The sequence below is a fragment of the Podarcis cretensis genome (genome assembly GCF_951804945.1).
Source record: "Podarcis cretensis genome assembly, chromosome: 11".
In the NCBI taxonomy this organism is placed as follows: domain Eukaryota; kingdom Metazoa; phylum Chordata; class Lepidosauria; order Squamata; family Lacertidae; genus Podarcis; species Podarcis cretensis.
In genome coordinates, this window is record NC_137180.1 from 9,370,851 (window position 1) to 9,397,558 (window position 26,708).

A 26,708-nucleotide genomic window follows, 5' to 3' on the forward strand; every position below is an offset into this window, starting at 1 on the left:
GGGACGCGGCGCCCACAAGCGCCGCCCCGCTCGGCTCCCAACCGGCCGCGGACCGCTGCTGCCGCTCCCGCCTCATTCGGGCGCTCCCTCCGCCCACCCGGCGCTCATTGGGCCGGGAGGCGTGACGCCATAATCCCCCAGGCTCGGCCCCGGTGACGTCATAGTGACAGTCGCCTGAGATCTGAGCGTCTGGTGGGGGAGGGGGGAGGGGTCAAGGCGACAAAGGCCTCGACATCCCTCTTTTTCTGTCCACGCATTCGTATAGAATAGGTAAAGGTAAAGGTAAAGGTACCCCTGCCCATAGGGGCCAGTCTTGACAGACTCTGGGGTTGTGCGCCCATCTCACTTAAGAGGCCAGGGGCCAGCGCTGTCCGGAGACACCTCCGGGTCACGTGGCCAGTGTGACATCGCTGCTCTGGCGAGTCAGAGCCGCACACGGAAACGCCGTTTACCTTCCCGCTGGTAAGCGGTCCCTATTTATCTACTTGCACCCGGAGGTGCTTTCGAACTGCTAGGTTGGCAGGCGCTGGGACCGAGCAGCGGGAGCGCACCCCGCCGCAGGGATTCGAACCGCCGACCTTTCGATCGGCAAGTCCTAGGCGCTGAGGCTTTAACCCACAGCGCCACCTGCGTCCCATTCGTATAGAATAGGGGTCAGCAAACTTTCATTTTTTTTTCCAAAATTTTTTTATTGGTTTTCACAACATCATAAACAAACACATAAGACAAACAAACGTAGATCATAGCCTTATTGAAGATGACACTTGTTAACATTATTAAGTGACTTCCTCGCTTCCCCTTGGTTGAATTTCATTGCATATCCTTTTAACAGTTTTCCAAATCACAGTTCTTATAAAATTTAACTTGAACATTAACATCCTTAGATCTTCGCATTATGAAATTAAACATATTAATTCATCATTTAACATAAATAAAACCCTAAGCCAAAAAAGTATCTGCAAGCTCTTTTCAATTAATTTAACTTAACATATTTAACTAAGTAATCATTAAATTTAATCCACTCTTCCTTATACTCCTCCTTCTGGTTGCAGACTCTTCCGGTTAGATGGGCTAGCTCCGAAAAATCCACCATCTTTATCTGCCATTCTTCTATCGTTGGTAATTCTTGGGTTTTCCACTTTTTAGCTAACAGAATACGAGCAGCAGTTGTGGCATACAAAAATAATTTAACATCTTTCTTGGGCAATTCCAAACCTGTTATTCCAAGAAGAAAGGCCTCCAGTTTCGTTATAAATGTATATTTCAACATTTTTTTTCAATTCATTATAAATCGTTTCCCCCTTTTTCAGCAGGGGGCCGGTCCACTGTCCCTCAGACCTTGTGGGAGGCAGGACTGTGTTTTGAAAAAAGAAGGAACGAATTCCTATGCCCCACAAATAACCCAGAGATGCGTTTTAAATAAAAGCACACATTCTACTCATGTAAAAACAAGCTGATTCCCGGACCATCCGCCAGCCAGATTTAGAAGGCAATTGGGCCCGATCTGGCCCCCGGGCCTTAGTTTGCCTACCCATGGTATAGAAAGCTATTGGCTGGTGTCCTGGTGGCAAAAAGAAATCATATATAATTGTAGAGTTGGAAGGGTTCTCCCCCCCCCAAGGGTCATCCAGTCCAACCCCCCGGGAATGAAGGAATCTCTAGGAATTAACACATGAGGAGTGTGCTGTTGCCCTCAGGTGCCTGGAAGCATGCCTCATAATTTCCATGGAGTTCATGTCACAAACAAGGCATCAGTCTGAAGTGTTGGTGTAGTGGTTAAGAGCAATAGACTCGTAATCTGGGGAACCGGGTTCGCGTCTCCGCTCCTCCACATGCAGCTGCTGGGTGACCTTGGGCTAGTCACACTTCTTTGAAGTCTCTCAGCCCCACTCACCTCACAGAGTGTTTGTTGTGGGGGAGGAAGGGGAAGGAGAATGTTAACTGCTTTGAGACTCCTTTGGGTAGTGATAAAGTGGGAGATCAAATCCAAACTCTTCTTCGCAGACTCCTATTCATGAGCACATCAACATATAATGCTTACTCTCTCTGCTCCCTTTTAGGATATGTCTGCCATCTGCTGGATATTAAAATGCTATGTTTTCATCTCATTTTCAAGCATCAGAGTTTAAAAATTTAAGCATAAATGCTGCAATGATAACCATGCTTGTTACAGCAAAAATAAAAATGAAAAGCAGTCTTGTGGCATCTTAAGGAACAGAGAAAACTTCATCAGATGCATAAAAAGGCCCTCATGGGTACATAGAAAGCAATGAAGACATAAAAAGTGGGGCTAACTAGTCTTTATGTGGAGTCGCTAATTCTCTGGAATTTCTATGCAAAATTCAAGCGGTGTGTTTTTGTGCCCATCCACAACAGCTGCATCTGGTGATTCCACAATCACCCTACCTTAGCCAGGAAGAAAGTATTATACCAATTATGTTGCTTTAGGCGCTGTTATCTGTGCCAGATTACCCCGTGGTTTAGCTGCAATGGACTTAACAAAGCAGCACCTCTGGAACAGAGGAAGCAGCCTTAGACCAAGTGAGGCTGTTGGTCCATATACCTGTAGCTCTGCTGCGTTGACAGTGATCAGCAGCAGGTCTCTGTTCAGATAGGAGTTTTTCTTTCCAGCCCTACTTGATGGATTGAACATGGGTTGAACATGGGGGCTTCATCATACAAACATGTACTCTACCACTGTGCTATATCCTGCGCATATCTGCAAACATTTGAGTTTGCAGAGAAATGTCAGACATTTAACCCTATTGTTTACGTTTTTTTAATCTGCAGCAATGTATGTGGTGTTTGTGATACACATCAATAGATGTGTGTACGTGTGCGCACACAGTACATTCATGGTGGCATTTGTGTGTTTCTCTCTAACACACACACACACACACACACACACACAAATTCTCTCTCATCTGGCATCTACAAGTTGGTTGCACTGTTAGACGACCTGCTCCAGGAGGAAACAACCCTGGAAATTATCCTGGACCTATCAGGGGCTTTTGATGGCCTATTTCTGGATCAGAAATATATGTCTGCAGACATTTTGCTCCAGTGGATCCATTCCCGTTAGGCTGGATCTATGAGATGGTGCCGGGGTGGGTGGGTTACGGTAATTATCCAGATAAACCGCTATCTGACTTTTAGAAGAAATTCAGGGAAGTTTTTAATGTTTGATGTTGTATTGCATGGGTAGGCAACCTAAGGCCCAGGGGCCGGATGCGGCCCAATCGCCTTCTCAATCCGGCCCGTGGATGGTCCGGAAATCAGCGTGTTTTTACATGAGTAGAATGTGTCCTTTTATTTAAAATGCATCTCTGAGTTATTTGTGCGGTCTGCCTGGTGCTTTTACATTAGCAGAATGTGTCCTTTTATTTAAAATGCATTTCTGGGATAGTTGTGGGGCATAGGAATTCGTTAATTTTTCCTCCAAAATATAGTCCGGCCCCCCACAAGGTCTGAGGGACAGTGGACCGGCCCCCTACTGAAAACGTTTGCTGACCCCTGTGTGTATTGTATTTTAATTTGTTGTAAGCCACCCAGTGTGGCTGGGGGAACCCAGTCAGATGGGTGGCATATAAATTTTAAATCATATTATTATTATCCTTTTCTACATTCACTTTACTGTATTGTTGTACGGGTGCTCCATTTCCACTTCATGTAAAGTAGTGAGAGAGGGCACTGCCTTATTGTTGCACGTGACTGATAGCAATGTAAATAGAAGAAGAAATGCTATTTAATATGTAGTGCAAAATCAGGCCTCAGGTCTCAACGAGCACCCATCTCAAATAAAAAGTGAATAACAAGATTTATTCCACATATGGCATGCATATTTTGTGCTAGCCTTCCTTGTATTTTCTATGGTGAATCCACACATTATTTTGTATTGAACCCTCTGGGGACCAAATTGGGCAAAAGGTATGAAAGTTCATAGCCCTAAATGCTTACATGGAGTACAATGTTTGATGTTACAGGTTTTCCTATCTCCGCCCCCCCCCCCCCCCAATGCAGAAGTTTTAACTCAAGGTCTGGAAGTAATTCCCTACATAGTTCTGAGGGACAAGACACAAAATTACTTTTCTTTGCACGTTTCAGTTCCTCACAGCCTATCAGGTGGTATTCAATTAAGTTTTATTCAGAGCAGACAAATCAATTCATTTCTTAGAATTTACTCTGAATAAAACTTGTCTACTACCCATTGAGTCCATGTCGATATTCTTGAAGAGGACTGCACAGTCTTCACCACTAGGCCCAAATCATAACCATTTTGTTTTGACTCATCGAAGAAGCTGTTTTACAGACAGTAGAAATTTACATTTTTATTTAATCTGTAGAAAAACATGTCCTTTTATTAAGTCATTGTGAGACGGGGGTTCAGAAGACAGAACTCACTAATAATAATAAAAGCTGTGATGGAATAAAACCTATACACTGTATGCCAAGTATATTTTTATGCAAGTTTAAACATCACTTTTTTTGTTGTTAAACACATCACAACTTAACTTTGTGTTCAATGAAACAATAAAGTGTGACGTCCATTTTTACCCACCGGAAACCGAACTATTCAGTAGCCAGGAATCTTCCAATGTTATAGCAACCTCACCCAAAATTATTTGCTGAACACACTGTTGACATGTATCGTTTAACTCGCCCCATGGATTTTTTCTTCTTTTGACGAAGTCACACATCAATAATTGGAGATCTGTTGGTGAAGTTTACTGCTTGAACTCCAGCAAGTTGCAAAACAGTGTTAATGGGAACATGGTCCAACCTGTTCTGGTCGAGGTGCACATGGTGGATTTCATTCCCTGGGGGGTTAAAAAAAAAAGCCTGTTACTGCCTATCTACAAAATATTGCTACCAATATTCACAATCACCTATCTTTTCAGCCAAAAAGGTCTGGTGCCTTGGGTGTCGGATATGGGAGCTGGTTGTTCATATTCTCAGAGCCGTCTTTCCCATACGGCTTAGTGGTTCGTTGCGCCAGGGCGCCGGCCTCTAGGGGCGCCCCGGCGAGTGGGGGAGCTGTGCGGCTTTTCCGGTGGATATTTGCACCCCAGCACCGCATCTGCGAAAGATGGCCCTGCATATTCTATATCAGCTATGGATATTTTTTTTTTTGGGGGGGGGGATACTTTCCAGATAGGGACGCAGGTGGCGCTGTGGGTTAAAGCCTCAGCGCCTAGGGCGTGCCGATCGAAAGGTCGGCGGTTCGAATCCCTGCGGCGGGGTGCGCTCCCACTGCTCGGTCCCAGCGCCTGCCAACCTAGCAGTTCGAAAGCACCTCCGGGTGCAAGTAGATAAATAGGGACCGCTTACCAGCGGGAAGGTAAACGGCGTTTCCGTGTGCGGCTCTGGCTCTGGCTCTGGCTCTGGCTCTGGCCAGAGCAGCGATGTCACGCTGGCCACGTGACCCGGAAGTGTCTCCGGACAGCGCTGGCCCCTGGCCTCTTAAGTGAGATGGGCGCACAACCCCAGAGTCTGTCAAGACTGGCCCGTACGGGCAGGGGTACCTTTACCTTTACCTTACTTTCCAGATGACAAAACACCCCATTTACTGATTACTGTACTCCAATTATGTTGCAGGGGAAGAGAAATTGAGATTAAGTGTTGCTACATCATCACAATGACTGTCATATACAGTGGTACCTCGGGTTAAGAACTTAATTCGTTCTGGAGGTCTGTTCTTAACCTGAAACTGTTCGTAACCTGAAGCACCATTTTAGCTAATGGGGCCTCCCGCTGCTGCCGGAGCACGATTTCTGTTCTCATCCTGAAGCAAAGTTCTTAACCTGAGGTACTATTTCTGGGTTAGTGGAGTCTGTAACCTGAAGCGTCTGTAACCCGAGGTACCACTGTATGTGCTCAAACTAGGAGCAGAGGGGAGAAACCAGAAAATTTTCCAAACACCACAAAACATGCCCCTCCCCCCCGTAACCACAGAAACACCACCAAAGCCCACCAATCAAGGGCTGTGCTGTTGATGACACCCACATGCAACCCACTCACAACGATGAACTTGCAGCAATGTAGGCATGTCCCCAGCACAACTCCCTGTACCACAAAACAGGAGGTTTTCTCCCACTGCCGCAAGTTCAAATCTCCCCCAGCTGGAGAACTCGGTTGGTTTGAGCGTAGGGCTGATTAATGCTAAGCTTGCAGGTTTGATCCATGCAAGGGACAGCTGTATATTCCTGCACTGTGTGTGTGTGTGGGGGGGGGGTTGGACTTCCAACTATCTAGCATCATTTCTTGAGCGTAGCACATTAAGGGAAGGAGAGGTCACACAACAAAATACAGTGGTACCTCAGGTTACAGACGCTTCAGGTTACAGACTCTGCTAACCCAGAAACAGTGCTTCAGGTTAAGAACTTTGCTTCAGGATGAGAACAGAAATCGTGCTTTGGCGGCGCGGTGGCAGCAGGAGGCCCCATTAGCTAAAGTGGTGCTTCAGGTTAAGAACGGACCTCCGGAACGAATTAAGTACTTAACGCGAGGTACCACTGTAACCACATAGCACCAGGGCCAAGTCAGAAAAAAGACCCATTAATGTCATTGATAGTGGTGAAGTGGGGAGGGCACAGATTGGCTGCTCTCCCTCCACCCATTAAATCCATGCTATCCAGTGGTAGCATGTTTATGTGCTAAGTTGCTTAAGTGTGCGCATGTGTGAAATCTCAATGGTATGAAGAAAGGGAGGCAAGGGCTTGGCCACTTTTCACCAGTATATCCAGGAGCACAAATGCATCATGTAAACATAACCGAGCCAAAGGTTAATTTTAAGAAACAGCCTTACCTGGACCTAAAATCAAAGTGCCCCCCTGCTGAGCTGGATCTCCTTGAAAATCAAATGCAGGGCTCGTCATTGCTCTCCACATGCTCTTGATGCTTCCTGACAGCAGGTTGGATTTTACATGAGGACTTTGCACTGAAATGATGATATAGAAGAGAATGTGTACTTTGCATGAGAAATTAAGTTTGCTCTGCAGATCTTGCAAGCATACCTGGCTACATCTATGCATGGTTTTGTGCAAGTCAGTCAGTTGGAATTAATAATAATAATTTATTATTTATACCCCGCCCATTTTGGGCGGCTTCCAACAAAATATTAAAATACAGTAATCCATCAAACATTAAAAGCTTCCCTAAATAGGGCTGCCTTCAAATGTCTTCTAAAAGTCTGGTAGTTGTTGTTTTCTAAATGTGCTTAGGAGAGAGCAAGCCATTTGACTATCCAATAAGAAAACAGAAGTGATTGGACTGAGGAGGAAAAGCAGAAATTTCTCTACAGTGGTGCCTCGGAAGACGAAATTAATCCGTTCTGTGAGGCTCTTCGTATAGTGGTTTTTTCGTCTTGTGAAGCAAGCCCATTGACAGTTTAGCAGATTAGCGCTATTAGCGGTTTAGCGGCTTTTAGCGGATCAGCTGATAAGCGGCTTAGGGCTTAGGAAAAGGGGGGGAAAGGGGGAAAAACCCCGCAGGAACTCGCAAGACATTTTCGTCTTGCGAAGCAAGCCCATAGGGAAATTCGTTTTGCGAAGCGCCTCCAAAACGGAAAACCCTTTCGTCTAGCGGGTTTTCCGTCTTGCGAGGCGTTCGTCTTGCGGGGCACCACTGTACTTATAAACCAACAACAACAACAACAACAATGGGCTTTTCCTTCTAAGGCCAGCTACCTTCCCACCCAAGGCTAACAATGCAAACCCGTGTTTGTGTTTACTCCGAAGTCCCAATGGGACTTACTTCCTACTTGTTTAGGATTGCAGCCTTCTTCTCCTGTTCAATTTTCAAGTAGGGTGACTTATGCGAGAACAGGGATCTAACGCAGACTGCTAGAAAAAGTATTATGTGAACTGTTTCTCTGTAAACCCTACAGTCCCAATGATTCATAGGGGAGCGAATCCAGATGCAAGGTTATCGCAAAGCACTGCAGCTATTAAGGGTCATGCTGAATATTTATGCTCTAATTGGATTGTCACAGACTGTATTCCCCCCCCCCCCATTCAGTTGTCATTTAAGTCCAAGCTTAAAACACACACTCCCTCTACACACATGTTGATATATAATACAGTGGTGCCTCGCAAGACGAAAAGAATCTGTTCCGCGACTCTCTTCGTCTAGCGGTTTTTTCGTCTTGCGAAGCAAGCCCATTGACGGCTTAGCGGATTAGCGCTATTAGCGGTTTAGCGGCTTTTAGCGGCTTAGCGGATAAGCGGCTTAGCGGCTTAGAAAAAGGGGGGGGGGAGGAAAAAAACCCCGCAGGAACTCGCAAGACATTTTCGTCTTGCGAAGCAAGCCCATAGGAAATTCGTTTTGCGAAGCACCTCCAAAACGGAAAACTCTTTCGTCTAATGAGTTTTCCGTCTTGCGAGGCATTCGTCTTGCGGGGCACCACTGTAATCCATCAACAGAGGATCACACTGCTTTTATGCTTTCCCCCTTACCAAATCTCTTGTGAGATTTCAGTAAGATTTTGTGAGATTGCAGTGAGCTCTCATGAGAAACCAGTGCTGCTGCTCCAGGGGAGGCGGGGGGGGGGGGGGTCGGTCGGTCAGGGTGCTGCCTTCATGGGCTTCCACCACCTGAGGCAACTGCCTCAGCCCCTCATGGCTGGGTTGGCCCCAAATCCACACCATATAGTTAAAGCACATTTATACTACCTTAACAGAGATATGGGAGCTGTAGTTTACTTACCACGGAGCCACAAACTACAGTTCCCAGGATTTTTTGGGGGAAGCCATGTACTTTAAATATGGTGTCATGTGGAGGCGGTTGGAGGATGGATGGTGGCTAAAGGATTGAGGTTGAATCCTGACAAGACAGAAGTACTGTTTTTGTGGGATGGGGCAGGCAGGTGTGGAGGACTCCCTGGTCCTGAATGGGGTAACTGTGCCCCTGCAGGACCAGGTGTGCAGTCTGGGAGTCATTTTGGACTCACAGCTGTCCATGGAGGCGCAGGTCAATTCTGTGCCCAGGGCAGCCGTCTACCAGCTCCATCTGGTACGCAGGCTGAGACCCTACCTGCCTGCGGACTGTCTCGCCAGAGTGGTGCATGCTCTAGTTATCTCCCACTTGGACTATTGCAATGCACTCTATGTGGGGCTACCTTTGAAGGTAACCCAGAAACTAAAACTAATCCAGAATGCGGCAGCTAGACTGGTGACTGGGACCTGATCTAATACTGGGTATAATCCTTAGTTATTCATTGCCATAAGTGATAAACCAGTTGTATGTTTTTCTGTGAGTATGAGAGGGAAATTGATTGTGATCTATAGCTCCTTACGTGACTACTTTTTGTGCTGTGGCCTCTGTGTTTACAGTTGGTACCACAGCTTACCTGTTGTAGTGGATGCTTCACCCCTTTTCATCCCAAGCGTCCTGTAGATTTCCCTTTCAGGATCCACATACATTTCATGATAATAACCTGTCAAAGTGCAAAACGGCTGCAAGAAACATGTAAATATCAAAATAATGCATTGGAAAGCTGCCCAGAGTGGCTGGGGCAACCCAGGCAGATGAGTGGGGTAGAATAATAAAAATTATTATTACTAACTACTTGGAAAACGAGGGACACGGGTGGTGCTGTGGGTTAAACCACTGAGCCTAGGACTTGCCGATCAGAAGGTCAGCGGTTCGAATCCCCGCAGCGGGGTGATGTTGCTCGGTCCCTGCTCCTGCCAACCTAGCAGTTTGAAAGCATGTCAAAGTGCAAGTAGATAAATAGGTACCGCTCCGGTGGGAAGGTAAACGGCATTTCCATGTGCTGCTCTGGTTCGCCAGAAGCGGCTTAGTCATGCTGGCCACATGACCCTGAAGCTGTACTCCGGCTCCCTCGGCTAATAAAGCGAGATGAGCGCCGCAACCCCAGAGTCATCCATGACTGGACCTAATGCATGTATGGGGGGGGGGGTCCCAGTCTCATTACATTCAATGGGACTTTCTCCAGCATCAACATGTTTAAGATTATGTTGTATGGATGTAGGGCTAGGCATTGGAAATAACTGTCACTAAAATGAGTGGGACTCATTTCCAGGTCAGTGTATTTAGGAACAGAGAGTAATTCTGATTTTGAAAACCTTCAAGCTCCACACTTAAAATGCAGCTATTCCTGTGGGCTTAGATGTGTGTATTCAAGGAAAGGTTCCTCTTTGGTGGGACTCTACAGTGTTTCCCCTCAAGGACACTTAAAAATAAGTCCACTGGAAACCAACTGTCCTTATTCACGTGTATTTTAGTAATGATGTATTAGACAAACAGAAGTGGTAGCATCCATGCTATACATTTAAAGCACACTTGTGCCAACAGTCTTGGTTTCCTCCCAAAGGATCCTGGGAACTGTAGTTTGTTAAGGGTACTGGGGGTTGATAGAACACCCCCAAAAACTATTATTCCCAGCACCCGTAACAAACTACAGTTCCCAGGATCCTTTGGAGGAAGTTGGGACTGTTCAAGTGACATAGAGCGCTTTTAAATTTATCATGCAGATATGAATATGGCTCATATAACTTTTCTTTTTATTTATTTAAGTGCAAACCTATACAGTGGTACCTCGGGTTAAGTACTTAATTGTTTCCAGAGGTCCGTTCTTAACCTGAAACTGTTCTTAACCTGAAGTAACACTTTAGCTAATGGGGCCTCCTGCTGCTGCCGCGCCGCCAGAGCACGATTTCTGTTCTCATCCTGAAGCAAAGTTCTTAACCCAAGGTACTATTTCTGAGTTAGCAGAGTCTGTAACCTGAAGTATCTGTAACCCGAGGTACCACTGTATATAGTTACTTGGGAGTAAAGCCACCAAGACTTACTTCTTAGTAGATAGGCACGGGATGGCACTATTATTTATAAATTTTAAATCCCACCTCATTGCCCAATACTTGAAGGCAGTTTTCAATAACAAAATTTAAAAAATTAAATAATAATAACGTAATATTGCAAAAGCAGCAGCAAAAAAAAAAGTTCCACAGTTTTGGTGCCACCTGAAAAACAACACTTCCTGGAGAAGGGCTTCTGATGCAGACCTTATTTCGATCTGCTCCCAGGTATAAATGATGCCAGTTACATCACTGGTTGTGAACAGAGAGGGAAATGCACAAAATATGCCAGTAGAATAACTCCGACTTAAACGGACCTACCTTAATGTGATGGTGCGATGATTGTCCAATAACCACAAGTCTGACATTTGCATCCTAAATGGGGAAGGTGTCGGGGGAAACACACAAAAGTATATATAAATATTTAAACTGCAGCTAGTACTTACAATATGATCATTGTGGCAAGATAATAAACGCTTAAGGTGGACTTCACAACAGCTATGCCATCAGAGACTCTCAAAATGAGATGATATGATGGCAATTTACAGTGATGATACAACGGTGCAAGAATCAGATAGGACGGCAGAAATGTTTTTGTATTGTGCAGCCAATTCTGGAATGTTATTAATTACAGCAGTGATTAGTTTTCTAGACTGGTTATTTGAACATAACCTTTTTAGTGCTGATTGGCACTATTTCTCTGTACATAGCTGTCAACGTTTCCCTTTTCTTAAGGGAAATTCCCTTATTCCGAATAGGATTCCTCGCAAGAAAAGGCAAAAGTTGAAAGTTGACAGCTATGTCTCTGTAACCCTGTACAGTGAAGCCCTGTGCAGGATTCCTGAAGCATAGGCCTTTTCAGCTTTTTAAGGAATTTCCTCTTTACAGAAGAGGCTGGGGGCTGATGGTGGTCTACATATTTATCATTGGAGTTTCCTCTGAAACCTCACCTGTCTGTCTGTCTGTCTGTCTTTTTTTATTCTGTTATTATTAATATAACAAATTAGTGCATACGTATTCTTGCAAACCAAGAAGGAATTACTGTTTGCGATACTGATTCTTTGGCTTCCAGGGTGTTCAGCTGATACTGAATATTTAAAAAGAATGACAGAAAGCATGAAGGAGAACAAATTCATCAGTGCATGCATCATAAAGCACCATATTTTTTGATCTATAGGACACACCAGATGATAAGACACACCTGGTTTGGGGGGGAGGAAACAAGAACAAAAAATTCTGAATCCCAGAAGCCAGAACAGCAAGAGGGATCTGGCTTCTGGGATAGCCTCTTCTTGCTGTTCTGGCTTCTGGGATAGCCGCTGAAGAGAGCCAGTGTGGTGTAGTGGTTAAGAGCGGTAGACACGTAATCTGGGGAACCGAGTTCGCATCTCCGCTCCTCCACATGCAGCTGCTGGGTGACCTTGGGCCAGTCACCCTTCTCTGAAGTCTCTCAGCCCCACTCACCTCACAGAGTGTTTGTTGTGGGGGAGGAAGGGAAAGGAGAATGTTAGCCGCTTTGAGACTTCTGAAGGGGAGTGAAAGGCGGGATATCAAATCCAAACTCTTCTCCAAATCCAAACTCTCCCGGGCAGCGGGACCTGCACAAAGCCTCTGCAGTGCAGGGGCGAGCCTTCATCCTGCTGTCCTACAGAGGCTTCGCGGGGGCTATCCAAAAGCCAGAATAGCTGTGCAGCGCTCCCTCTACCTAGTCTAGCTTTGCGCGAAGTCTCTGCAGGGCAGGGGGAGCCTGTGTCCTGCGGAGGCTTCTGGGACAGCTCGTGAAGCCTCTGGAGGGCAGCGGGATGAAGGCACCCCGCTGCCCTCCAGAGGCTTCACAGGCTGTCCCAGAAGCCAGAACAGCGAGACGGAGTGCTGCGCAGCGCGCCGTCTCGCTGCTCTAGCTTCTGGCTTAGCTGCGCAAAGCCTCCGCAGGGCAGCGGGGTGTCTTCATATAGTCACGAGCGGTTTCCTTCCTCAACATTCCTACACATAGGGGGACACAAAGAGGCAAGGGGGTGGCAGGGGGATGCTGAAGGTGTACATGACTATATGAAAACCTGAGCGCTGCGCAGCGCTCCCTCTCCCCATTCTGGCTTAGCCGCGCAGCCTGCATTTCCTCCATAAGATGCACACACATTTTCCCTTACGTTTAAGGAGGGGAAAAGTGAATCTTATAAAGCGAAAAATACAGTAATTGAAGATATATGTAAATACAGTACAGTAAAATTGCCCTATATTGGACTTCGAAATATAATACTTTTTTTTTTAAAAAAAACTTACTTACTTGTAAAAATGTCTTGGGAATTTTGCCCAGATCTTCCACATATTCCTTACAGGCGTAACACAAGAAATGCTGAAAAGAGACGATGAGGAGTTTCAGAACAACTGTAATCAAAGAGTGTAGGTCTCAAAATGGGGGGGGGGGGAATAGGTAAGTACGCTGAGGCTTAAATAGGATAGATCAGAAAGCCATCTGTAGTAGAGTTGGAGGTCTGGAGGTCTGGATCCATCACACTGCTTTTAATGATTTCATACCTGTTCACTCAAAGGTCAGAGCATCAAAAAACTAAAAGGAAGAAAAATCTTCTTTTGAGGGGAGGGCTAAGAGATAAAAGATAATTGCATGCTTTCTGGGAGTTTTGTACACTGCCCATTATATTTTTTTCTTTTCTTTTCCAGAACAAAACCAGCAAGTCCTTTATTTACTAGGTGGAACGGCAGAAAACTTCAGGTGAGCGAATTAAAATTCCTTTAATTTGGCTACAGCCCTGTTTAAAAGTCCCACCCCTTCTTTAGAATTATTGTTTCAGTCATGCACAAACGTGTTGCGATTGGATCCATTACAACTCGGGAAGCGTGATCAAGATAAGATTCCTTTCCTCTTGGGGAAACCTTTAGTGATCAACCACTCCACTGCAGTATGTAGTAAGAGCGCAACGCTATTAAAGCGCGATCCTTGCCACGTGCCTACGAAGAAAACAAAAGCCCTACTGAATTCAACAAGGATAGGTCCCAGGTAAATGGGGTGAGGAATGTCTGTCTAAAACGAATGTGCATCGGACGGCCCGGTTTCCTCCAAGGCCTCGGCTGCAATCCGGACCGCGATCGCAGACTCCGATTTCCTGTTTGCAAGACGGAACGAAAGTCTTGCAAAAAAGCGCAAGGCTTTTTTAAAAGTTCCCTTTAAAAACGAAACACTTTTTGGGGGGTGGATCTCCCACCTCGGCTTACCCGCACAAACACCACGATCGCCTTCCGCTCCCGGTACAGGGATCCGAAGGGAACCGCTTTCCCGGCCGCGTCCACCACCAGGCGCCGGGCAGCGTCTCGCAGCTCCACGGGCGCATCGGCGAGGGGGCGAACCCGGGCACCCACTTGGCGCGTGACGGGCAGCGGGGGCTCCAGGGCGCCCTGGCCCGCCATGCTGGGACCCCGGGCAGGGAGGCGGAGGGGGGAGGCCGGCCGGGGCGGAGAGCCTGAACTCCTTCCCTTGTTTTGGGCTGGGGAACTCCGCCCAGAGGAGGGAAGGGAAGGCGAGGGCAGCCATCGGGGCGCTTCGCCATGTTCCCATCTGCGCCAAAACAGGCGCGCTGGCGAAGTTCTCCTGGCGCAAGAAATGGCTAGACGTCATGTTAGGAGGTCCTGTGTGAGTGTCTGGAGGTGGTTGGAGGATGGATGGCAGCTAATGGATTGAGGTTGAATCCTGACAAGACAGTAGTACTGTTTTGGGGGGACAGGAGGCGGGTAGGTGTGGAGGATTCCCTGGTCCTGAATGGGGTGACTGTGCCCCTGAAGGACCAGGTGCGCATCCTGGGAGTCATTTTGGACTCACAGCTGTCCATGGAGGCACAGGTCAATTCTGTGTCCAGGGCAGCTGTTTACCAGCTCCATCTGGTATGCAGGCTGAGACCCTATCTGCCTGCGGACTGTCTCGCCAGAGTGGTGCATGCTCTAGTTACCGTATCTCTCGCTTGGACTACTGCAATGTGCTCTACGTGGGGCTACCTTTGAAGGTGACCCGGAAACTGCAATTAATCCAGAATGCGGCAGCTAGACTGGTGACTGGGACTGGCTGCCGGGACCACATAATACCGGTCCTGAAGGATCTTCATTGGCTCCCGGTACGCTTCCAAGCATAATTCAAAGTGTTGGTGCTGACCTTTAAAGCCCTAAACGGCCTCGGTCCTGTATACCTGAAGGAGCGTCTCCACCCCAGACACTGAGGTCCAGCTCCAAGGGCCTTCTGGCAGTTCCCTTGCTGCGAGAAGTGAGGTTACAGGGAACCAGGCAGAGGGCCTTCTCGGTAGTGGCACCTGCCCTGTGGAACGCCCTCCCAACAGATGTCAAGGCAATAAACAACTATTTTACTTTTAAAAGACACCTGACGGCGGTCCTGTTTAGGGACGTTTTTAATGTCTGACGCTGTATTGTTTTTGATATTTGGTTGGAAGCCGCCCAGAGGGGCTGGGAAGACCCAGTCAGATGGGCAGGGTATAAATAATAAATTCTTATAATATATTATATTATATTATATAGGATCCCTTTGGCGTTCCCCTCCTCGGTCTTCTCTGCATGGAGAATATGTGGCTTTTGCCCTGTAATAAAAAATTTAAGGTCTTCTATATATAATAAATGTTCAAAATGTACCAACCACCCCTCCTCACCTTCCCTCCCCTCCACCTCTTTCCCCCTTTTCTTCCAAATGTCTCAACAAATGAAACTGATCTGTAAAAAATGTTACTTGGAGAAAAGAGAGAGAGAGAGAGAGAGATTGCACATACTTTTGTAAACCAAGGAAATCTTTAATAAAAATACATTTTTTAAAAAACCAAGTGCGTAAAGAAATGTGTGTTGATGGGGAAAGTCTGAATAGAATACAATATATTTTTTTTAAAGTAGAAAAATGTATGGTAAAGTATTAGTGGAAATTACTTGCAATAATGTGTCTATTAGGAAGAATTGCATAATTAAAAAAAAAAATTAATGTAGCATCCAAGCACGTATATAGATATGTGGACCACATGTTTGGAGCAGCATAGGAAATCATTTTGACTCCCAAACTGACCAAATTTTTTCTCTGCAAGGAGGGAGGGTGTGAGGGAGCCTTTCCATTGTCTCAGGAATTGAGTAATCACCAGCTTCCATCCTAAGCCTCTGCAGGGATCGCTCTCCTCCCGCAGAAGCTTGGGAGGCAAGCTGCGCGCCCGCCAGCCATATGGTTGATGGGGTACAGCTGGCGGGCGTGCAGGAGGTAAAGGGGAGGCCGCTGGGGCGTCCCTGAGAGGTCGGGACCCTGGTGCAACGTGCCAGTAAACCCAATGGGAAAGGCTGCTCTGCTGGTAAGGATAGCTTGACCAGAGTTACTCATGCTCTAGTAACCTCCAATCTGGATTGCTGTAATGTGCTCTAGATGGTGGCTGTCCTTGAAGGGATGCGGGCGGCGCTGTTGTCTAAACCATGGAGCCTCTTGGGCTTGCCGATTGGAAGGTCGGCAGTTTGAATCCCCATGACGGGGATTCATTTTAAAAGTCAAAAGCATAAGGGGAGGGAAGCGTAAGGGTCACTATACACAAACTATATACACAAACTCTTTGTTTATGTGTGTGTGTGTGTGGTGATGAGCTGTAGATACAAATCTACATGTGAATTTCTAAGAATCGGGGATTCTAACAACTTCATCTAGAAGTTTGAGGACGTGGAGTCTTTTGTGTTTTTGCTATTAAAAAAAACCCATTGAGAGTCAAAAATCTTTGCAATTGTACATCAAGCCCCATTGTACTATGCAAATGAAATTCTCTTAATCTAGCCCATGTAGTTTGCTGAATGCACATAACCCACAACTTTGTCGCATGCATACAGTGACATAGATGAGCGTGCATGCTTAAGACATGTTGAACTATGAACAATTTTCACAGTTTTTCCTACACATACAGGTTTTTTGTGTGCAGCAAACTGATTATTTATTTTTTCATTATAAAATTTCCTATCTGCACTTCATCATAAGATCCCTGGGCAGGTTGCAATGATATAATATACAGTTATGAAATGGATAATACAGTGGATGTTCAAAACTTAGAAGTTGTAAATATAAAATTAATGGATCTTGCCAGAGTAAGAGAAGGGAGGCAGCCTTAAAATTGCTTTGTGGGAAAGTGGAGTATGTATTAGAGCAACATACAGAAAATGCAAAATTATACATACTTTTAGAGATGTTATGAGTCACTTCAGTAGCTATGTATTCTGTTCAGGTAAACAAAAAAAAGATTTTTTTTGTTATTCTCAGAATCACTTTTGTTTACTGTACACATTTTTATATCATCCACGTATCTCTTCTTTGTTATTGTAATTACGTTTCCACTGGTTTGTACTTTGATTGATAATAAAAAACTATGGTAAGAAAACAAGTTACAATTTTATATTTGTGTGTGTGTAAACTGATTAAGCCAGAACAGGAAAGTATAAATTCAGCAAACAGGTGGATCCCGCAGAACAAAGTGCCTTAACTGTTACTGGCTAGGCTAAAGAGGTGCATTTCTGGTATATGACAAAAGCTATACAATGAAAATGTTAAGAGTTCCACAATCTAAAGGCTGCTACAGAGAAAGTTCACCTTTACAGTGGTACCTCAGGTTAAGTACTTAATTCGTTCTGGAGGTCCGTTCTTAACCTGAAACTGTTCTTAACCTGAAGCACCACTTTAGCTAATGGGGCCTCCTGCTGCTGCTGCGCCACCGGAGCACAATTTCTGTTCTCATCCTGAAGCAAAGTTCTTAACCTGAAGCACTATTTCTGGGTTAGCGGAGTCTGTAATCTGAAGCGTATGTAACCTGAAGCGTATGTAACCAGAGGTACCACTGTACTCACACTTCTCAGTCTCCTCTGTTTATCTTAACACCTGAGAGGAATCATAGCGATGGAGGCAGTCTTTCGGATTTTGGGGACCTACTGGTAAATCGTCAGAGCTTTAAACACAGGAGAATGTTTGAAGTTATCCTGAAGCTCAAAAAGGGATAATTTTTTCCCTAGTGTGTTCCAACATCTCACTGGATCCCACCCCCCATTTCCCCGCTCTCCAGTTTTGTTCTATTTTTTAAAAATTGTTTATCTGCTGCAAATCCTCAGCATGAGCTTGACTGAAACCTAAACCAATTAGCAAAACAGTTGTGACAAGAAACACACACACACAATGACAATTATAGATGCATAGTCTAATCAGAAGTAAACTCAACTGAATTCACTAGGGCTTACTCCCAGGTAAATGCCTTTGCAGCTCTTAATTCCTGGAGGCACAGGCCTCAATTGTCATAAAAATGATGGGCACTTTCATAATGCGATCAGATTTTGTGCCAATTATTTTCGACGAATGGCTGGAGGACATGCAAAACATTCCGTGTGCAAATGCAACTTTACAGATTGGCCACTTGGTGTCAGAGATGTATTACACATTTGCTGCTCATGTGCTATGACACAGGGCTTCTAAAATCAGACATGCTGTCTATTGTAACAACGGCTCTCCCATTTATTTGTGAGATGGTTCTTGCCAGTGCAGTGCCTTATCCTTTTTATTCTGATTTCCATCCTCTCTGACATGCACTGCATGCCTCATCAGTTTCCATTTCACCCTCACCTTCCATTTTTTTTAATCTGTATATCCCCGAATGCTAACACAATACTAACTATGCAGCTGACTGAAAGGTATCTGACACCAAATGTTAATAAAAGATGTACTTGCTTTCCCTGAGGATGTTCTGTGTGCTCATAATTAGGCCTGTTTTGAGGGAAAACATTCATCAAAAAAGCTTTCAAATGGAAAAGGTGGTTTCTGCTGAAATGGTAAATCCCATCATGAAAAGATTGCTTTTGACTTCGTGTCCCATTTGGCAAAATTAAAACTTCTGGTCAGTAAACTGAAGGGAAACTTTTTTTTTTTAAAAAAAGTTTCAATTTCTTCACTAAGGTGAATAGTTTTTCAGATTTTGATGGAAACTGAGTTTTAAAATGGATCTTGACCATCTTCCCCGGTGCAGAGTTCTGGAGTGCTCAAAAGCTTGCAAGCCAATTTGTGACATTTTCATTAACCTAATAAAGACATTGCTCCAACATGGATTTCAGAATGTTTTAATTGCGTTTTTTAAATAAACTTCTAAATTGCTTAATACAATATTTAATACAATGTTTAGTACTATGTTAAGCATTTTAACTTTTTGATTGTTTGTTCTAGCTGTTTCACCTTTTTAATTTGTGTGGGTCTTTTTGTAGTTTATTTTATTTATTGATTTATTGAATTTATATACCTCCTCCCTATACCCGGGGGTCTCAGGGCGGTTCACAGAATAAAATGAAGATATAAAATCACAAAATACATAATAAAAATAAAAGTAACAACAACCCAATAACACCCCTGTTGTAAACAAAATCTGCCCTTCTTCCCTTATGAGGTATTCAAGAGCCTGTGCAGAGTCCTGTTACGGAAGCGGGGGGGCATGTCTTCTTCGCTACAATATATCCATTTATTCCCAATTGTCAATGTCAAAAGGGACAAAAATCTATAAAATCCATAGAAAATCAATGTGCCAATTTGCTCAATTTCTCTAGGACTCCCTCACACCTCCCCTGTCCTCCATAATCCCTCAAGCAAGGTGTCAAGAAAAAAATCCTGTCAAATCACTCTGCCAAGCCTTTCCTCCAGGAAATACCAGTACATGGACCATTGTCTTCTCATCGGGGATGTGCTTATCTGCGCATATCTCCAGCTCTGCATATTCCCCCTCCCTCCTCCATATGTTAATCCGGTGTAACCCAACCTCTTCTTAATGTATTCATGATGTCATCTGTGTAACCCAACCTCTCTTTAATGTATTCATGATGTAACTGGGATGTATTTTGCACTGTATTCTGGGACATGGAGGGAGTTTCAAAAGTTCATGTCACCCCTTTCTCGCTGTTCAATCTCGTCTTGAACCTGTTGCGCAATAAACTTGGATCTTCTGTAGTTTGCTCCTGTGCCCGGCTGAGCTCATTTTCTTCCGCAGGGACCCGCGGACACTTAGTCCGACGAGCTGGGTGGCAGAGTAGCCCCGCACCCAGATTTTAGCTGTAACAGTCCTTAAGTGGGTTCCCTATTGGTAGGAGAAAATAACAGAGGCCAACCAGAGAATATTGAGAAGCAAAGCAGATAGTAAGCCTGATCTTGATTAAAGCTGTTGCAACAGGGTGCGCCCTTCAAATGCAGGAGGACAGAGGAGGACCCAGAACAAAAGTGTGCCTGCCCTTATATAGACATTTTAAATTGCCCGCCCTGCAGTCCAAAATGACCCCCAGAAACATCATACATACATCACAGGAGGGGTGTAGCCCAAGACCACCCCCCATATACATTATACCTACATCATAGAAAAGGCGGTCCACAACAGAAATCTGAGTTCGTTGTTTATCTCCTGTCTGGCAGGTTACCTGTTAATGGTCACTTGACTGGATTTCCTGGGGAGCCTGGCCGGTCTTTTGTAATGATAAATACTTAGTTCCGGAGCCAGGTCACAGGCTCACCCTATTCATACACAGACATACCCTTAAGACAGGGTTTGTGAACAAAAAGACAACGGGGAGGCTTTTCCATTTTCCTTCGACCTTGCAGAGAAATATCTGAGGTCAATTTGGGAGGGACAAAATGGTTTCAGGACTTTTTCTGTGGGGTTACTTTCTTTGGGGGACCCCAAAGTTGTTGACCTTTCTAAGGAAAGGTTGATCCCGCCCTTGCACTGCTGCCCCGTGCTGCTCGCATGCGGCCGGACATCAGTTCTCGCAGTGGGACCATGGTTTGAGGCTGGGCAGCCGGGCGCGATGGGGTGGCACGGGAGGCAGGTGGGGGTCTCGTCCAGGCAGGAACAGGCAAAGTGAGCTGGGGTGTCCGCAGTGCCGCAGCAGAGAAGTGCGCTTACTCAGTCGCAGTCTCGTCGACCTTGCTTGGGGAGGAAGGGAGGGGAGGGGAGAGCGTGACTGGGAGGGGATCGGGTAGGGGAAGGAAACGTGGTTCGTGTGAAGGCGTGCAGAGGTGGTGGGGGCAGCGGGAGGAGGCAAGGCGGTGGAGAAGCAGGGGAAGGAGGGAGGGCCGACGGGGGCAGCAGTTGCAGCGTGTAGCCTCGAGCACGGGTCTGATGGCCTGGGAATCTGATTCAGAGGCTGAACCTGAGGAATCCCAGCCTGCACAGGAGTCCCCGCCTCCAGGGCCGGCTGAGCGGGGGCAGAGCCTTGAATCTGAAGGGCCCGCACCTGTGCCGGATCCTCAGGAACAGACACTAGATGAATCCACTCTGGCTCCGGAGGTGATTGAGGACCCGTTGCCTGCAGGTGCTCCTCTCCCAACCCTGTCAGTAGAAGATGAGGTTGCCTCTGGGTCCAGTAACCCTCCAGCCTCTCCTGAGCTGCAGAGGCTCAGGGCAGAGAGGCGGAGGGAACTAAGTTCTCTCAGGAGGAGTGCTCACCTCCAGGCCAGGAGAGGCGCATCACCTGTGGGCCAGGACCGCCCTAGGCCTCAGAGGAGATAAAGGCCAGTCAGCCCAGTCCCAGGTTGAGGGAGCAACATTGCTGGTAACCTGTTCCTGCCGGCACCCTGACCCACTCTCCTGAGTTCCTGACCATGCCGGACTCCTTGCTTTGGACCTTGCTTCGCTCCTGATGGACAGCCTCCTTACCCTCGACCTAGGACTGGACTTAGACCAAGCTGCACAGTAATTGCCCAGGGACCAGCACAACGGGGATCTTTTGAGGTAGAGTGGACGGGGGGAGCGGTGGTAGAGTCACGTTTATGATGCGCAGAGCTTGGGATGCAAGCACACAGCCGAGGAGGTGGTGTGTTGCCAAGCCAGCGGGGAGAGCTCCAAATTTTGGGAAAGCATCCGGAACCTTCCCGCCTCCAATGGGTGCTGGAGGCACGCAGGCACCAAGGCCCTGCTCCGCCTCGCTTACCTTCCCGCTCTCCCCAGACTCTCCGCCTGGCGCCCTCCACTGCTTGGCGCCCTGGCTCGCCGCGCCACTATGCCCAATGGTAAAGGCGGCCCTGGCTGTGTCCTGTGATCAGAAAAGTCATGCCTCTAATCAGTTTAGGTAAAGGTAAAGGGACCCCTGACCATTAGGTCCAGTCGTGACCGACTCTGGGGTTGCGGCGCTCATCTCGCTTTATTGGTCGAGGGAGCCGGCGTACAGCTTCCAGGTCATGTGGCCAGCATGACTAAGCCGCTTCTGGCGAACCAGAGCAGCACACGGAAACGCCGTTTACCTTCCCGTCGGAGTGGTACCTATTTATCTACTTGCACTTTGACGTGCTTTCGACCTGCTAGGTGGGCAGGAGCAGGGACCGAGCAACAGGAGCTCACCCCGTTGCGGGGATTCGAGCCGCCAACCTTCTGATCGGCAAGTCCTAGGCTCTGTGGTTTAACCCACAGCACCACCCGCATCCCTCTCTAATCTGTTTACTGTGGCACAATTTTCCGAAATGGCAAAGCATGGCTGTGTCTGATGCTAGACTCAATGAAATTGGTATCACCAGGTATTATATTATTTCTTCCCTGATAATTTTCTGTCACATTTGTTTGATTTATACTGGATGCCCCCCTCCCCCCAGGGCTGTTCATGTTTACTCATCTTAGTATATTAAAATCATGTTATTCCTCCCTCTTCCACCAGGACTCGTAAATGATTCTGCAATTACAATGTAAGCTACAAACACTCAGAGACACTCCCACCTTTTCCTCCATGCATACAAAATTGAAAGATACCATTAAAAAAACTAAGGAAAAAGATGACGTGTTTGTTTTATTATTTTCATAATTTGAAAGACAAATCAATTTTTCAGGTAAACAGATGAAACATTTGAGTCACAAAATTGCCATCCATTTTAGCAGTTCAGCGTTCCTGAGTTAGAGATCTATCTAGTTAGTTCGTCATACTATCAAATGTGTTCATTTTAAAGTCCATCCTATCATACCCCCTCATTCCGTGCTGACAGTTGTGTGGTGGTCTGATGGCTGCCTTTCAAAACAAATTTTAAGGGGCTGTGTTGCTACACGCATTGAAAATGGGGCCATAAATACCCCTAGGAATGATGTGACATGATGTTGTCTTGTCCGCCCATCTGTCTCCAAGATATTGTATGGAAGAAAGATGGCTGCCTCCATGGACAACTCCCATGATCCCTAGCTAGCAGGCCCAATGGTCAGGGATGATGGGAATTGTAGTCTCAAAACATCTGGGGGGGGGCGAGGTTGAGGAAGCCTGATGTAAACACACACCACAATGCAATATCTCCCTGGAGTATTCAAAGGAGTTTTTGCATTATAGTGTGCTTTTCACATCACTCTTAGCTTTCTTCAAAACTTGTGGGTATCAGCTGAGGTATCCCAGTAAAACTGCACAGGCACAGGTAGCAGAATTATTTGTTTAAAGTTCAGGTGCTAGTTCGACCCATTGCACCCATTTAATAGGGTCTGGGGAGAAGAAAAGACGCAAAATGCATTGCAATGTCATTATAAGGCCACTTAAACACTGTATTTCATTGGAAGAATGTGTTGTCCAAATTCAAAACTGCACAGACCCTGTTAGATTAAACCAGAGATGAGCAGGGAGGGAAGAATATGAATATTCTGCCAACAGCGTCTATCAGTTCTATTGTAAACTGCCCTGTGATCCTCAGGTAAAGGGTGATCTAGATATTTAATAAATGAATAAAATAAATAAATAAATTGCCGAAACTATTGCCCGTACATCCTGGGCTCTTGGTTGTAGAGGTCTGTGCTTTAATGCTCCATGCCTGAGCATTTTTTTATTTTTTTATTTGCCCTGAGCTTTCCTCGTGAAAACCCGCTCTTTAGCGCTCAATCAGAGCAAACATCAATTTGGGTTTTCCGTGGGTGGATGTTTGCTCTGATTGGGCTTCAGAGAGTGGGTTTTTTCAGGCAAAGCTCTGGAGCATAAAAACGGTGCTCGGACATGGAGCTTCAAATTGCAGTCTGATTGGAGGAAAGAGAGGGGAATGGTCAGTATGCATAAGCCCTTGCTCTTGGTGGTGCAGCAATAAAACTGCTAGCAGATTTGCAAAGCTAAGCAGGGTCTGGTATGGTTTCAAATTGGATGGGAGACCATGTGTTGAGATTCCTGCATTGCCAGAGGTTGGACTAAGATGGACCCTCAGGGTCTCTTCCAGTTCCACAATTCTATGATTCTCTGTCCATAGTTACATCACTTAAAGCTTTCATATTATAAATGAATGACAAAATATATGTGCAGCTCTTGCAATATGAAAAACCCACTAGATGGTGCTCTTTGTTAACAAGATGTTTCCTTCTACACAGCCGGGCAATTTTAAGTTCTCCCACCAGTTTTGCTGGTGGAGAGTATATGGGAGTAATTCATCACAAAGCCATTAATTCAATCAGTCCTGATTATGTTGCAAAATGAATATTTTATATGATCATATTTTATATTAACAGATATGCTCTCATAGAACTGGTGATTTTGCAAAATTGCTTTTTAAACTTTATGGATCTTTGCAGTATTAACAGGATCATCCTTGTATTAGAGCAGCCATATCTGGACTATGGTGAAAGGGCAACTGCAATCATTAATTAAAAGGGGATAGCAGCTATATAAAAACAATCAACTAAACAATTAGGCTTTACAGCTTAAGCACCAGGAAATTAGCAGTGAAAAGAAACACAGAAAAAGGGGGCAAACATTTTAAAGGGTGGCAACAGATAGCGCAAACCAGGATGTGCGAGAGCCCAGGAGTCATGTGATGCAGGACAAATTAAGATCCCCACTGGATCAGGACCATTTAATCAAAGGCTTATCTAATACACAGTGACAGCAGTCATAAAATTAAAAGACGCCTGCCTCTTGGGAGAAAAGCAATGACAAACCAAGACAGCATCTTAAAAAGCAGAGACATCACTTTGCTGACAAAGGTCCACATAGTTAAAGCTATGGTTTTCCCAGTAGTGATGTATGGAAGTGAGAGCTGGACCATAAAGAAGGCTGATTGCCGAAGAATTGATGCTTTTGAATTATGGTGCTGGAGGAGACTCTTGAGAGTCCCATGGACTGCAAGAAGATCAAACCTATCCATTCTTAAGGAAATCAGCCCTGAGTGCTCACTGGAAGGACAGATCCTGAAGCTGAGGCTCCAATACTTTGGCCACCTCATGAGAAGAGAAGACTTCCTGGAAAAGACCCTGATGTTGGGAAAGATGGAGGGCACAAGGAGAAGGGGACGACAGAGGACAAGATGGTTGGACAGTGTTCTTGAAGCTACCAGCATGAGTTTGACCAAACTGCGGGAAGCAGTGGAAGACAGGAGTTCCTGGCGTGCTCTGGGCCATGGGGTCACGAAGAGTCGGACAATACTAAACAACTAAACAGCAACAATACACAGCATCCAGTCTCCCACAGTGGACCCTCAGGTGCCCCTGGGAAGTCCACATAAGCAGGGCCTGGAGGCAGTAGTGCCTTCTTCTTTCTCTGCCGATCACTTGTAGCTGAGTAAGATTGTTTTAACAATGAGTCCATAAGTGACTGTGGAGGCCAGTTCTGAATCCACACGTCCTTCCACAGTGGGGACACTGGTTTCCGGGCAGGAGTTGATCATGGTGTGGATTTGCCAAGCCTGCCTTCCTCTTAGCACGTTTCTCCCTTGCGTCCTGAGTTCGAGTGTCTTCAAAGCCCACGACACCTTTGGTAAAGGCTGTTCTCCAACTGGAGCGCTCGCAGGCCAGCGTTTCCCAATTGTTGGTGTTTATATCACATTTTTAAAAATTTGCCTTGAGACAGTCTTTAAAGCTCTTTTGTTGACCACCAGCCTTACGCTTTCCATTTTTAAGTTCAGAATAGAGTAGCTGCTTTGGAAGACGATCATCAGGCAACCACACAACATGACCAGTCCAACGAAGCTTCCAATTATTCCAATTAAACTTTTTATTGCACTAGCCATGGGCCATGGTATCATTCAGAAGGAGAACAAAAAAACAAACAAACACAACAACAACAGCAACAACCAAAAAAGTCACCGGGCACCAGACATACAATAAATAAAACAACAGTCACGGCTACTAAAATTATTTGTTGCATTAAACCGAATAGAATAGCAGAAGATTCTCAGGTAAGATGTGCCAAATTAAATATCCAAATCCCCTTTGCAGTTGACCGCTATTTTATCCAGTTCTTTAGTCCAACAAAGTTGATGTTGAAGAATCATTGCTTCAACACTGGCGATTTTTGCTTCTTCCAGTACCAGCGGCGTAGTGTGGGTTGTCAGCACCCGGGGCCAGTGGCGTAGCGTGGGTTGTCAGCACCCGGGGCAAGCCAGGTAATTTGCGCCCCCTAACCCTGGATTTGCGCCCCCTAACCCTATCCCTAACCCTAACCCCCAGATGTTGCGCCCGGTGCGGCTGGCCCCCCCTGCACCCCCCACGCTACGCCACTGCCCGGGGCAAGGCAAGTAATTTGCGCCCCCTAACTCGGGGCAAGGCAAGTAATTTGCGCCCCTAACCCCTAACCTGCCGCCGCTGCCAGCTTCTTCTTGCTGCTGCCTGGGCTGGTCGGGTGTGGTTTTCTCCCGCGCTCAGCGCTGCGCTGGGCGGCCGCTGCACTGTCCCTCCCCCAGATAGTCCCTCCCTCGCTCTCTCTCCGCTCCGCACTGCAGCACATGCTTGGCACCCTCCCCCTCCACAGTGGGCGGCGACCCGGCAGCTCGGATCGGATTCGCACAGCCAGCACTGCAGTGAGAGAGAGTGAGTGAGCCAGGTAGGGGCAGAGAGCTGCGAGTGCGAGCGCGCCCCCCCCAAATGTTGCGCCCGGTGCGGCTGGCCCCCCCTGCACCCCCCACGCTACGCCACTGTCCGG

At 46.2% G+C, this 26,708-nt stretch overlaps 1 protein-coding gene across 1 annotated transcript; it reads right to left on the reverse strand.

The window, feature by feature from the left end:
• Nucleotides 1-4,301: 4,301 nt before the first annotated feature.
• PRXL2C (peroxiredoxin like 2C) lies at nucleotides 4,302-14,255 on the reverse strand. Its single transcript, XM_079996165.1, has 6 exons — nucleotides 14,049-14,255; nucleotides 13,102-13,170; nucleotides 11,139-11,192; nucleotides 9,347-9,452; nucleotides 6,806-6,937; nucleotides 4,302-4,817 (listed from the first exon to the last, which is right to left on the reverse strand). Exons 1-6 carry the CDS (start codon nucleotides 14,238-14,240, stop codon nucleotides 4,690-4,692), a joined length of 681 nt encoding a protein of 226 aa, XP_079852291.1. The 5' UTR covers nucleotides 14,241-14,255; the 3' UTR covers nucleotides 4,302-4,689.
• Between the last annotated feature and the right edge of the window lie 12,453 nt (nucleotides 14,256-26,708).

What these genes read in the sequence shown, in the direction of transcription:
- PRXL2C (XM_079996165.1), bottom strand. Translation starts at nt 14,240, where the DNA reads ATGGCGGGCCAGGGCGCCCTGGAGCCCCCGCTGCCCGTCACGCGCCAA. An exon ending in CATCGCACCATCACATTAAG is followed by an intron (nt 9,453 to 11,138) that starts GTAGGTCCGTTT and finishes TGTTTCTTGCAG; the next exon opens with CCGTTTTGCACTTTGACAGG. An exon ending in CACTTTGATTTTAGGTCCAG is followed by an intron (nt 4,818 to 6,805) that starts GTAAGGCTGTTT and finishes TTAACCCCCCAG; the next exon opens with GGAATGAAATCCACCATGTG.